Source organism: Vombatus ursinus, unplaced genomic scaffold, assembly GCF_900497805.2.
Source record: "Vombatus ursinus unplaced genomic scaffold, bare-nosed wombat genome assembly UNPS02000749.1, whole genome shotgun sequence".
Taxonomy (NCBI): Eukaryota; Metazoa; Chordata; class Mammalia; order Diprotodontia; family Vombatidae; genus Vombatus; species Vombatus ursinus.
In genome coordinates, this window is record NW_020940527.1 from 813281 (window position 1) to 826418 (window position 13138).

The 13138-nt window shown below is 44.7% G+C and overlaps 1 protein-coding gene across 1 annotated transcript; it reads left to right on the forward strand.

Annotated features, from left to right (window-relative positions):
* Window positions 1-6006: 6006 nt before the first annotated feature.
* On the forward strand, window positions 6007-12349 carry COMMD4 (COMM domain containing 4). Its single transcript, XM_027857575.1, is given in 11 exon segments — window positions 6007-6053; window positions 6055-6128; window positions 7472-7543; window positions 7719-7771; window positions 7774-7833; window positions 8548-8613; window positions 9122-9161; window positions 9991-10110; window positions 10364-10444; window positions 11296-11472; window positions 12004-12349. Coding segments are annotated over 11 exon segments (831 nt in total). The 3' UTR covers window positions 12045-12349.
* The last annotated feature ends 789 nt before the right edge of the window (window positions 12350-13138 follow it).

Consider the following 13138-nt stretch of genomic DNA (forward strand, 5'->3'; position numbering starts at 1 on the left):
CCAAATGCCCTCTCCTCCACCTGGCAGCTCAAAGCAGCCGTTGCCTCTTCAAAGCTGCAGAGGAAACAATAAGAGAAATTAGGTCATGTCTGTATATATCTCAGTCCCAACTCAACACCTCCTGAGTCATTATTTCTTCCAGTCAATTAGAATTTCCATCCTCACCCAGGATGAACCCCTCAAGCATTAAACAGTCAGAAGGAGGCTCATCAAAGTTTCCATGGGTTTGGACTAGAAGTAGATAGAAAATCTCTGTGTATGCTTCAAAGATTAACTGGCATAAGCTAATTCATTCCTGCTAATTGAAGACAAAAGGATTTATTTTTACAACAAAAAACAATATCTCTGTAACCCAGGGAGAGATCCTATGCAAAACGATCTGAGTTCTGGGTTTCATCTCAAAAATGAAAAAAAAAAGCAATATAAACATATGGTTGGATACTCATTTCAATTAAATCATGAAATCACAGATTTATTCAAGTAAATATTGTACCATATTGTGGTTCAGTGGAAAGAATATTGACTCTGGAGTCAGAGGACCAGGGCTCAAATCCTGTCTCTGGTTACCACTTGAATGTCCTTGGGCAAGTCATAACTGCCAAGAGCCTCAGTTTACTCATCTGCAAACTAGATGACCTGTGGGTTTCCTTCTAGCTCTGGGTCCTAAGAACATAGCTGATAAAGGTCAAGAAATTTTTGTATCTCTAAAAGAACAATGTTCCTTAAAGAAATAGTCAAAGTACTTGAATGATTCTTTTTTGGGGGGGGGGGGCTAGGCAATTGGGGTTAAGTGACTTGCCCAGGGTCACACAGCTAGTGAGTGTCAAGTGTCTGAGGCCAGATTGGAACTCAGGTCCTCCTGACTCCAGGGCCTGTGCTCTATTCACTGTGCCACCTAGCTGATTCTTGAAGGAAGGAATGCAAATTGTTAATAACCCTGCATATTTGAATACTTCATTGAGTCTGTGAACTCCTCAACATGAGTTCGACACCGAAGACTGAAAGCCATCCATATCTTCTCATCATGTAACATTCTTTTCTTTTTTTGTTTTGTTTTGTTTTTTATTTTGGGCCAGGGCACTGGTTTTATCAGTATGGAAACTCAGTGCAGATTATAGTAATAACAATAGCTAGCACTTATATAGTGCTTTACAAATACTGTCTCATTTTATCTTCACAACAACACTAGGAGGGAGGTGTTATTATCTCCAATTTACAAATGAGGCACACAGAAATTAGCTAATACAGCTGGTAAGTGTTTGAGGTTTGATTTGATCTCACAGCTTTCCTGACTCCAGGTCCAAAACTCTATCCATTGTACCACCTAACTGCACTTTCATTGGTAATTTATAGTCCTAGAGAGTTACCCAGTTCTCTATGTCAGAGGCAAGACTTCAGCTGAGAACTTTCTGACCCCAAGGCCAGTCCTCAACCCACTAAGGCACACTTTTTCTCTCATGGGACATATCTTTCCATCAAGAATTATCCATTGTGGCTGAACAAGCTATAAGAAATGATGAGCAGGATGCTCTCAGAAAAACCTGGAAAGACTTACATGAACTGATGCAAAGTGAAATGAGCAGAGGCAGAAGAACATTGTATATTGTAACAGCAATATTGTAATGATGATCAACTGTGAATGACTTAGCTATTCTCAGCAATACAATGATCCAAGATAATTCCTAAGGACTTAAAAATGATGAAAAATTTTGTTCATCTCTAGAGAAAGAACTGATGGAGTCTGAATGTTGATCAAAGCATATTTTAAAACTTTCCTTACTTTTCTTGGTTTTTTTTTTGTTTGTATTTTCTCCACAACATGGCTAACATGGAAATATGTTTTGCATGCCTGAACATGTATAATCTATATCAATTTACTTGCCTTCTCAATGGGGGGGTGGGGAAGGAGGGAGAAAATTTGGAACTCAAAAAATTTAAAAATGAATGTTAAAAATTGTTCTTACATGTAATTGGGGGGAAATAAAATATTAAATAAGAAAAAACAATTTTAAAAAGCTAATAGAAAAAATTAAAAACTAAAATTAAAAGTTAAAAAATTAAATTAAAAAAAAATTAACCTGAAAAAAAAAAGCATTATCCACTGTGCTAGAGACTTTTCTCTGCATCTTTTAACATTCCCTGGCTATCAGTGCTATGCTCAGGCATTTTATCCCTTGTTTTGCAATCTGGCTGGCTGCCAGCCCTTCTGAGCATATATTTCATGGTTGATATCTTTTACATGACTTCTCAAATGTACAAGTTATCATAGTGGTGATACAGAGGTTCTACCCAAAAAACAAATTGCCTGTGAAGCTGGGCAATTTCTCTCTAGAGAAACCCCAATTACAGCAGCCTTAAAGGAGACTATTGCTTAAATTATTACTGTGGCCTGCTAATTGGTCTGACCCTTCCTTAGTCAACAAGCATTCATTAATTCCTACTATTCGACAAGCACCGTGCTAAGCATTATGGATATAAAGAAAGACAAAAACAGTTCCTGCCCTTGAGAAGCTCACAATCTAATGGGAGAGACAACATGCAAACCATTAAATACAAACAAAATATGAACAGGATAAATTGGGGGTAATCTCAGAGTAAGAGCCCTGGGATTAAGAGAGACCAAGAATTGCAGAAGGTGGGACATTAGTTGAGACTCGAAGGAAGTCAGGGGAGACAAAGACAAGGAGAGAAGGAAATCCAGGCGTACCAGACCATGAGAAAATGCCTGGAATCAGGAGACAGAGTATCTTGTTTGAGGAGCAATGGATCAAAGAGTACTTGGAGGGGAGTAAAGTATAAGAAGACTGGAAAAGGAGGGGTTCAGATTATGAAGGGCTTTGAATGCCCAACAGAGGATTTTATATTTGATGCTGGAGCTGATAGGGAGTCATTGGGGCTTACTGAATTGGGGAGAGGCATGGTCAGATCTTTGCTTTAGAAAAATCAGTTGACAGCTGAATGGAGTTTGGACTGGAGTGGGAAAATAGGAGACAGGAAGACCAACTAGCAGGCTAGTGCGATACACTGAGGGTGAGGTGATAAGCCTGCACCAGTGTTGCGGCAATGTGAGAGGAGAAGGGGGCATACATGAGAGGTGTCAGGACAAGGGCACTGATAGGAATTGGTAACTGATTGGATATGAGAGGAGAATGAGAGAATAAGGAATTGAGAATGACGCCTAGATTGTAATCCTGGGAGAAGGGTGATTGCTTTTGATGGTAATAGGGAAATTAGGAAGAGGGGAGGGTTTGGGGGGGCCAAGATAATGAATTCAGTTTGTGCCTACTGAGTTTGAGATGTCTACAGGATATCCAATTCAAAATGTCCGATAGATAAGAGATAATAGACCTGGAGCCCAGAGTTGAATACACAGATCTAATAATAATAATAATTGATCTAATAATAGATCTGCCTATTGATGATAATCGAATCTCTGCCGTATCAAAAAAAGAAAAAGATCCCAGGACAGAGCCTTGGGGGAGTGTAAATGCAAAAAATATCAATAAAATACATTTAAATGTATGTGTATGTGAAATGGGTAAGGAATAGATAAGGTCCTCCTATATTTTTTAAGTTTTATTGATGTTTTGTTTTTACATTACATTTTACAGAGTACTCCCATTTCATGAGAGGTTTCTTTCAACAAAGTAAAATAGTAAAACAGTGACCTCATGTGAAAGTGCATCAATATGTCCTATCTCTCTAGCATCACTCACCTCTATATTTAAAAAATAATAACAAAATAACAAAAAACCCCAGAAATCTATTTTCTTTCTCCCTCCTACGTGATTAAAAAGAAAAAGAAAACAAATTTCTTGTAATAAATATGCATAGTTAAGTAAAACAAATTCCTTCAATGGCTTTATACAAAAATAGAAATGTCACATTCTGTGCCCTAAATCCATCACTTCTCTGAAATGGATGAATCACAAACAGTCTTATTGATCATAATTCTTACAGCTCTCTAAGTTGTTTGTTTTCACAGTTTAGTATTAATTGTTCTTCTGGTTAAGCTTAATTAGTTTTTCATCATTTTATAAAAGTCCTCAAAATTGTCCCTTTTATATACTATAAAATGGTCCTTCTCTATTTCCTGCCCCCTCTTCCTTCGATATTGGGGAAGTGTCCAGGTAACAGACCTGAACAGGGTCTAGGCAGGCAAGTTCTACGTGCAAACAGGCTCAAGCCATCTGTCTACACAGGAATAGAAACTAGTCTAAAGCCTCATCCCTTGGGAAGAGGGCTGGATTTGGAGTCAGAGGACTTAGGTTTCCATCTAGGCTTCCCTTCCTAAGGGTTTTTGAGCATGTCATGAAAATCAAAAGAAAAAACTCCAAGACAGTCCATTAAGTCAAAAGATTTTCAACTTGTCAGCAAGCGTACCCACATAGAGAGTACCTATGAACAACCTAAATTAGATTTCACTCTGAGGTTCTTTTTATGTACAGAAAAACAAAAAAAAAAAAAAATCAAAGAAAATTATTTCTCTATTCTGATTGGCTATGCCGACAAGATAATGGGAACACAGAAAAACAAACTTATGCTTAAGAAACAGCTGCTTTAAAAAGATATATACGATCTATCCGCAATTAACTGCAGCTAATCCACCTTTTGTACAAACAGGATAGAGGTGACAATATACGATACAATTAACTGCCTCAAAGAGACCCGTTGGACAAGGGTAAAAGGTACAGGATGTTTCTTGAGCTAAACACTGACATACATTGGGCTCACTCAGCAAACTATAGCAATCTCGTAAATATTCCAAACTAAAATGGAGTTTCTTAGGTTCAATGTTAGTTAAATTACTTTTTCACTAAGTCACTTTTCCCAATCTGGGCCTGTTTCCTCTTCTGCAAAATGGTGGGGGTTAGTCCAGAACAAAGGTGTCAAACTCTCAGCCAGTGGCCTCGAACCAGATTAAAATGTAATTGGGAAATGTTTAACAAAATAAATAAAAATTCAATGTCATGTAAATGATATTAATTTAAAGTTTTCAAAGTCAGTGTGACCCCCGGGCATTGTTTCTATCTGAGTTTGACACAATTGGACCAGAGGACCAAAGATGAAGAAGCATGCAATCCACCTCCAGCCGGAGAGGTGATGATCTTAAAATACTTAATCAGACATATGTTTCTGGACATGGACAATGCGTGAATTTGTTTTGTATGACTATACATATTTATTACGAGGGTTTTGTTTTTCTTTCTTTTTTTATTGGGGGAGGGGGAGAAAATTGTTTAAAAAAAAATAAAGAAAACTGGGGGTAAGGGAAGGGGATTGGACTCCAGAGTTCTCTAAGGTTCCTTCCAGCTCTAAATCTACCATCTCACATAAGCAGGAGTGGTCTAGGACAGACACTAGATCTAACACTGACCATGTCATTGCCCTACTCAATAAACTCCAGTGACTCCCTATTGCTCCTAGAATCAAACACAGTCTCCTGTGTTTAGCTTTCAAAGCCCTTCACAACCCGGTCCCAAGCTCACCTTCTAACCTTATAACACATTAGTCCTTGCAACCTATGGTTGGGCCCAACTGGAAGGCTCTCTGCTCTTCCCCCAGCACCGTATTCTCCGCCTCCTGGGCACAGCCAGCCCAGTGTGTCAACTCTTGTCATTTTGTATCCCCTGGATGAGTAAAGCAAAGGTTTGGAGATTTCAAATCAACAAGCGTTTATTAAATATCTACTGTGTGCCCGGCACTGTGGCAGGTGCTGAAGATACAAAGACAAAAGAAAAAAAAATGAAACCTTCCGCCCTCAAGGAGGGCACAGACAGTAGCAGGAGGCTAGGACAGGAATGGTGGAGATGAAATGAACCTCGTCAGTTTCAGCAGGAAGCAGCCTGGGGGAGGGGAAGAGAGCAGAGCAGGCTCTTCCTCCCTGCTGCCTCCCTCCCTCTGGGGCCCTGCGTCCCGGGAGGAGCCGGGGTGAGCCCTGCTCGGCTGGCCCGGCCTCTGGGGCGGTCCTGGGTCAGCTGACCAGCTGGGAGGCTGGTCTTGCTCATGGTCACATCACGTGAGGCGCTCCTGCATCAGCTGACCCAGTTCTTGGAGGAAGAGGAGGAGGAAGAGGCAGGGCTGGGGGCCTCTCTGGGGCATCGGTCCAGGGCCCAGCCTGCAACATGGTGAGGGCAGGATGGGTCAGGGCACGCTCTCGGCCATGCATTCACTCCCCAGGTCCCGGGCGGGCAGCCCTGGCTTATTTGGGAGTGGCGTGGGTTGGGGGTGAAGGAGAAATGCCCACCGTGGGGGAGGGCAGGGCAGGAGAGTTGTTCAACCCATTCAGACTCTTTTCTTCCTGACCCGTCGGTAGAAAGGCTTGGAGAAACTTCAATCACATCCATGTGATGGGTGGAAAAAAGCTCAAAACTAGCTCTGCCTTTCCTTTTCTGTATAACTTTGGGGAAGCCACTTAAACGTTCTTCCTCAGTTTCCTTCTCAGTTTCAGTCTTAGAGGCCTCCAGACTTCTGTGTGGTGGACTCTAGGCTTTAAATTTCCACAGTGGACTTGCTGGGTAATTGCTTCTGTTAGTAACCCGCCCCTTTTGTTGGGGGCACTGTGTAGAGGGAATGCTGTAGGTCAAGTGCATGCTTCATTAGTATTATCGTTATTATTACAGTTAGGGGATTTTGTTTTCAGTCATTTTCAGTCACGTCCAACCGCATTTGGGGTTTTCTTGGCAAAGTGCTGGAATGGTTTGCCATTTCCTTCTTCAGCTCATTTTACAAATGAGGAAACTGAGGCAAATGGGGTTAGGTGACTTGCTTAGGGTCACACTGCTAGTGTCTGAGGCCAGATTTGAACTCAGGAAGATGCTACTGTTCTTCAGGAGAGGGGAGAGGTTGGGCCAACCTCATGGGTCCTCAGCTTTGAGGACCTTGGGGGGCTTCAAAGATAGCTCCCCCATGCATGGGCTGAGGGAAGGAGGATAGATGAGGCCCCAGGGGTCCAAGTCTCAGTGTTGTCCAGCCTAGGGAAGGAGAAGGGAGTCTGTTCTCTCTTTAAAGGGGACCTCCTTTTGCACCTGCAGAGATGTGGCCTTTCCGTTCTCTGGGCCTCATTTTCCTCATCATTAGAAGACTGGACTAAGTAAGCAAATGAAATGATGTATGCTTTGCAAATCTTAAAGCACTATGTAAATATTATTATTATTATTATTGTTATTATTAGCACTGAGGTTCTTTCCGGCTCTTAATCTGTGATCCTATGATCCCATTACCCCTCTCAGGCTAGGGCTTCTGACCCTCTCATTATTTAAGGCAGCTGAGACCAAGGGGAATTTCCACATCCCGCCTTGGTCACGATCTCCATTTACTACTTTTGTCCAATGCCTGGCCTTCCTACTCCCTAAAGTCAGGAGAGAGACCTGCCCCTCTCCTCTGTGATGTATCCTTTTATAGGTTGTAAATCACTGCTTCAGCCTTCCCTTCTCCCCCCTTCAGAGACCTGTGGTTCTCCCCTTTCCAGAGGTTCCGGTTCTGTGGCGACCTGGACTGTCCAGATTGGGTCCTAGCAGAGATCAGCACGTTGGCCAAGATTGTTGAGTATTTCAGCTCCTGTATTTGGGAAGGAAGAGGGAAGCTTGAGGGTGTGGGAGGGAAGGATGTGGATGTAACATGTTCTCAACCAGTGTGGGGTGGCAGGGCTCCAGAGTCCTCAGACTGGCCCCTCCCTGAAATCCTGGGTACAAATTGCTGTTTGTCCTGTGTCTCAGTTTCCCTGATTGGAGGTGGGTGGGCAGGAGTTGGCAAGAGAGTGTGGCAAAACAGAGAGTGATGGACATGAAGACAGGAAGGACCCAAGTTAGAGTCCAGCCTCTGACAGCCACAGCCTGGCATCTTTCCAGCCTCATTGGATGTTATTCTCCATCCTACGCTCTGTGATACCAGTTCTGTGTCTTCTGTGTCTTTCTCTCTGCTGGACACACACACACACATACACACACACACACTCACACTTTCTCTCTATCTCCCACCTCCTTGCCTTTTCACTACCCATCCCCGCATGCCTAGAATGCCCTCCCTCCTGACTTCAACACAAAACTCCTCTCTTCCTTCTCATTGCAGCCCAGCTGTGCCATCTACAGGAATCTTTCCTGATCCCCCCAATTGCTAGTGCCCCCCCTCCTAAACCATCTTGTATGGAACTACCTGGCACTTAATTGTATTCGTTCTCTTGATATGTATTCTGTATATACTTGCATATGTCCTTGTCATCTTCCCATTAGAATAGAAACATCTGGAGAGCAGGGACTGTTTCATTCTTTACATCTGTATTCCCAGTACCTAGCACTGTGGTAGATGCTTAATAAATACTGATTAATTGATGATACAAACAAGCAAGTCCACTAACAACCCCTGAATCTTGGGTTCTTTATCTGTAAAATGGGAGCCGTCCTAGTCTCTATGTCCCAGGCGGTTGTCGGGGTCTGAGGAGACAGGGCATTCAAAGTATTTTATAAACCAGAAAGGGCAGGAGAAAGCCCATTTCTTAGGTGAGTGGTGGATGACAAGGTGATGTACATGGCTGTGCTTTCCCTACAGTCTTCTGTCAAGCTGAAGCTGATCTGCAGCCAGGTTCTGAAAGACCTCCTGGGACAGGGGATTGATGTGAGTTAGCCGCCATCTTGGGCCCTGAGGTCCCCTCTCCTGGACTGGGGGGGAATTTCTGAAGTCTCTCTGGGTCAGTGGCATCATTTATAGCCCCTTGGTTTCACCCGCTTCGTACGCTGTGGCCCAGACTTAGGCCCTCCCTGTGGAACCAGGAAGCCAAGGGATAGAAAGGGTCCAGAAGCTGGATTGGTAGTAGTGGAGTCAGGGTAGGGCTGAATCTAGCTCTAACCGGGGAAATCGAATGTTAAATTTGGAGTGTGAAACTCTCAGAAAAATTGGCAAATGTTACCCACCAGGGCTTGATTTGTTTTTTGTTGATTGTCCAGGCTTAAGAAAGTGATAGACAAAATGTTTAGTAATGCAGATTAAATTTAATAGTGGGTTGTGTTTACTTTTTTTTTTTTTTTTTTGAGAGCTAGTTGTTAAACATTTACGAGCACACCCCTGAGTGAGATGGGGACCAGGGTGGGACTCAGGGCAGTGACCAGGGTGTCTTCTCTTGCAGTTTGAGAAAATCCTGAAACTTACAGCCGATGCCAAGTTTGGTGAGTAAGGATGCCATCCCTAGGTTCATATCTTCTGCATGCTCCCATACTCTAGTCGCCTCCTCCCAGAAGCCTTCCCTGACCACCCCAGCCCTTATCGTCTGAGTCACACACTAAATCTCTTAGCACACACATGGATGATAGGCAGATTTTGTTTACTTTGCGCATACTATCCTTGCCATACTGCCTTTCCTGGCTAAGTGAAATCCATATTAAAAGTATTTGTTAGTCAACAGTCATTAATTAAACTTTTACTGTGTACCAAGTCCTGAGCCAAGCACTAAGAAACATAGAGACAAAAAATAGTTCCTGCCCTCACGGAGCTTCCATTCTAATGGGAAGGGTAACATGGAGACAATTATGTACATATAAGGTATATAGTTATACATTTTCTTTTATCTGAAATAGCATAATATTATCAATATTAAATTAATTGAATAGTATTAATATTAAATAGTATCAAATACTAATTTGTTGATTGACTGAGTTAAGGGGTGAGAAGGGGTGGAGATGGGAGTAGGGGAAAACTGTCCTTGCCCTCTGAGAGCTTCCAGTCTGGCCGGAGAGACAGGACTCACATGCATTCATGATGTGGAAGGAGAACTGGCCTGGCCCTCCCAGTTTGGCCACTCTGCTCCCCATGACCTTGTTCCCTCCCCACCCCTAGGCAGTAAGAGGCAGTTAGGATTTGAACCCAGTGCCCATCCCAGTACACTGAGGAGAGCTCCTCAATGTGAATGTGCAGTCTCCTGTCCCAAGATTCAGACCAGGCCAAGATGGGGTAGGGGAACTCCTGGGCATCTTTTCCATGTCCCTCTGCTCCTTCCAGAGTCTGGCGATGTCAAGGCCACAGTGGCGGTGCTCAGCTTCATCCTCTCCAGCGCAGCCAAACACAACGTGGACAGTGAGTCCCTCTCCAGTGAGCTGCAGCAGCTGGGGCTACCCAAAGGTATGAGTGAGGGGAGGCATTGGGGATGGCCCCCTCTCGGGTTGCAGGCTTTCACCCCTGACTCTGTCCCCACCCCTGGCTTCGTGAGCCTGGAACCCTCCCTGTCTGAGCTTTAAGATGGGGGTGGAGGTGGCCAATGGGGGCCATCCACAGCTTTCTCTCTCCGGGTCTCACGTGTCTCACTTCAGACTCTCCTGGCCCTCCCCTTCCTGGGTCACTAACCCCCTCCCCCCACCATCTTTTCTCCCTCTAGAACATGCCTCAGGATTGTGCCGTTCCTATGAGGAGAAGCAGGGGCCCCTCCAGGAGAGCTTGAGGGGCAGCAGCCTAAGGTGTAAGTTGACTTGGGAACTGGCCCATGGCCTTGGGCTCAACTCTGAGGAACCAGGAGCTTAGGGTCCTGAATGCTGGACTTCAGTATGTTGGGTTTAGTGAATTCTAAGGCCCCTTCCAGCGCTGAATCTATGATTCTGTGACTAAAGAGGGAGGGAGAGCAGCTAGTCCAGGCCGTGGCAGGGAGAGCAGAGCCTGGGGGAGGCTGTGGACCAACCCTGTACCCACTTAGGTGATAATTAAGCCAGTACTCGGTCTCATGTGCAGCTGTGATGTTGGGAAGACCACAGGTCCTGACCCCATCCCAAGTCTAGTTAGGGAGCCAAGAGTCACCCGTGAAAACACAGAAATACCAGACGATATGTGCTGGGGGTCACATAAGTGGTGTGGACTCTAAGGGCAGTAATCACTTTTTTGGGGCTGAAGTAGTCAAAGAAGTCTTCCTGGAGGAGGCAGGCCTTGGACCAGGTCACAAAGGATGGGGATGATCACCCTGACATGTGTCCAACACTATATTTCAAAGCTCTTTCAGACCCAGAACTTCATTTAATCCTCGTAGCTGCTCTGCAAGGTTAGCAGACAGGAATCATTAACCGATGGAGTGTATGGTCCCTGAGGCCAGAGACTGTTTCATTTTTGTCTTTGTCTTCCCAGGGCCTAGCCCAGTACTTTGCATATAGTACATGCTTAATAATTGCTTGTTTAGTGAATTTTTATCCCATTTAATAGATATTTAATAGTTGAGGACCAGATAAGTTATATGACTTTTTCAGGTCATAATGGCAGAACTGGGATCCCTGGTGGTTCCTGGTGACCAATAGGATCTTTAAAGCTCTGCCTCCTTTCCTACAGTGAGCAGACTGGACAGTGTTGGCTGGCGTGTGGACTACACAGTTAGCTCCAGCCAGCTCTGCCATGTTCATGAGCCGGAGGTGCACCTGAGGCTAGATGTTCGGCGTGACCCAGCTGGTCCAGCAGAGCCCATCGCCATGACGCTGTCAGTGAAGAAATTCCAAGTTCTGTTGGCAGGTAAGGAGGAAGGAGATTGGAGACACTCAGGAAATCATAGAATTCCAAAGGTCTGGTCCAATTCATACCTGAACAAGAATTCTTAGGATCACAGTTTTAGAGCTGGAAGAGCCCTCAGAGAAAATCTAGTCTGACCTCCTCATTTTATAGGTGAGAAAAGCGATGCCTAGGGAGGCTGAATGATTTGCTACAAGCCACACAGCTAGTAAGCATCAGAGATGAGATGTGAACACAGGTCCTCTGGCTTTAGAACAGTGCTTTTTGCACTGTACTATGCTAATTCCTTCTCTGGTATACCCATCAAGTAGCCCTGCAGCCTTGGCTTGTAGACCTTCAGGGAAGGGTAACTTATTGCCTCCTGAGCTAGCCCTTTCTCCTTTTGAGTAGCTCTAATTGGTTCAGTTTATATCAACCATACAGTTCTCCTCCTTGCCACCTCCTCCCATTGCTCTGTCCTCTGGGACCCGGCATCCCTGCCCCTCTTCCCAGCTCCGTCCCTTTCTCCTAAACCCCCATCTCTGTGTCTTTCAGAACTCAAACAAGCACAAGCCTTGATGGGTTCCCTGGGCTGAGAGTTGTTGGACAAGAAGAAAAGGAAGCCAAGGAGTGGGACTGGCTCAGCTCAGCCCTAAACCTCCGTGTTGGGGCTGATGACCTTTCCCTCTGTCTATAGCACCCATTCCATCTCTCCACCAGGCCTGGGTATGGTTGGTCCCCATCTTCAAGACAGCTCAGCCCAGTGAGCTCAGCAACAGGACCTGGTCGGGTTGGGAACCCTCTAAGGTGCCTTCCTGATGTCCACCTCCACTGTCGCCTCTCCCCGGTTTTGTACCTTTTTACTGAATGGTGGAAGGAATAAATGTTGTCATTGAGGCTGTGTATGTCTTTGTGAGATGCTGCCATCCCTCTGAAGGAGACAGAAGAGGACTCCATCCGGGGAGCAGAAGAGAAGAGAACTGAGGCTTGCGTCTGGTCCTAAGACTCAGTGCCCTTAGGAAGTCAGGGGAGAGAGAGAGAGAGACCTCACTGTTGGTTGGAGTGGTCAGGGAAGCCTGCTCCAAAGAGGTGGGGCTTGGGCTTGGGCCTTGAAAAATGGATGGAAGGCGGGTGGGTGAAATTCCCATCCCAGATGGCGGAGGTGACTTTAGAGCCGGCGGTAGACTTGACACGTTGGAGGCAGTGAGATTAGCAGCCTAACCAGAGCAAAAAGCCCAGGTTAGGAAGTTAGAGGGTGAGGTAAAGCACTGGAGGGAAGGGCAGTGAGGGCGCCCTCTTTTCTATAACCAACTTTCATACTCAGAAGTTGGTCATTTCTCCTTTCCTGAGCCATCTCCCACCCCTGTTTTCATATTAGCCTCGAGACAACACTGAGAAGAAGGCAGGGCCACAATTATATTCTGTTTGGCAGATGAGGAAACTGAGGCCCAGAGAAGGGAAATCACTTACCTGAAACTCACTTTCTCCCTGAATAACAATTTTCTGTAGTTTATTAAACTTATGAAATGCTTTCCTTACAGCAGCCCTGGGAACCAGGTAACCAATCAACTTTTTTTTTTTTTTTTTTTTTGGTGAGGCAATCAGTGTCAAGTGTCTTGCCCAGAGTCACACAGCTAGTAAGTATCAAGTGTCTGAGGCCGAATTTGAACTCAGGTCCTTCTGACTGCAA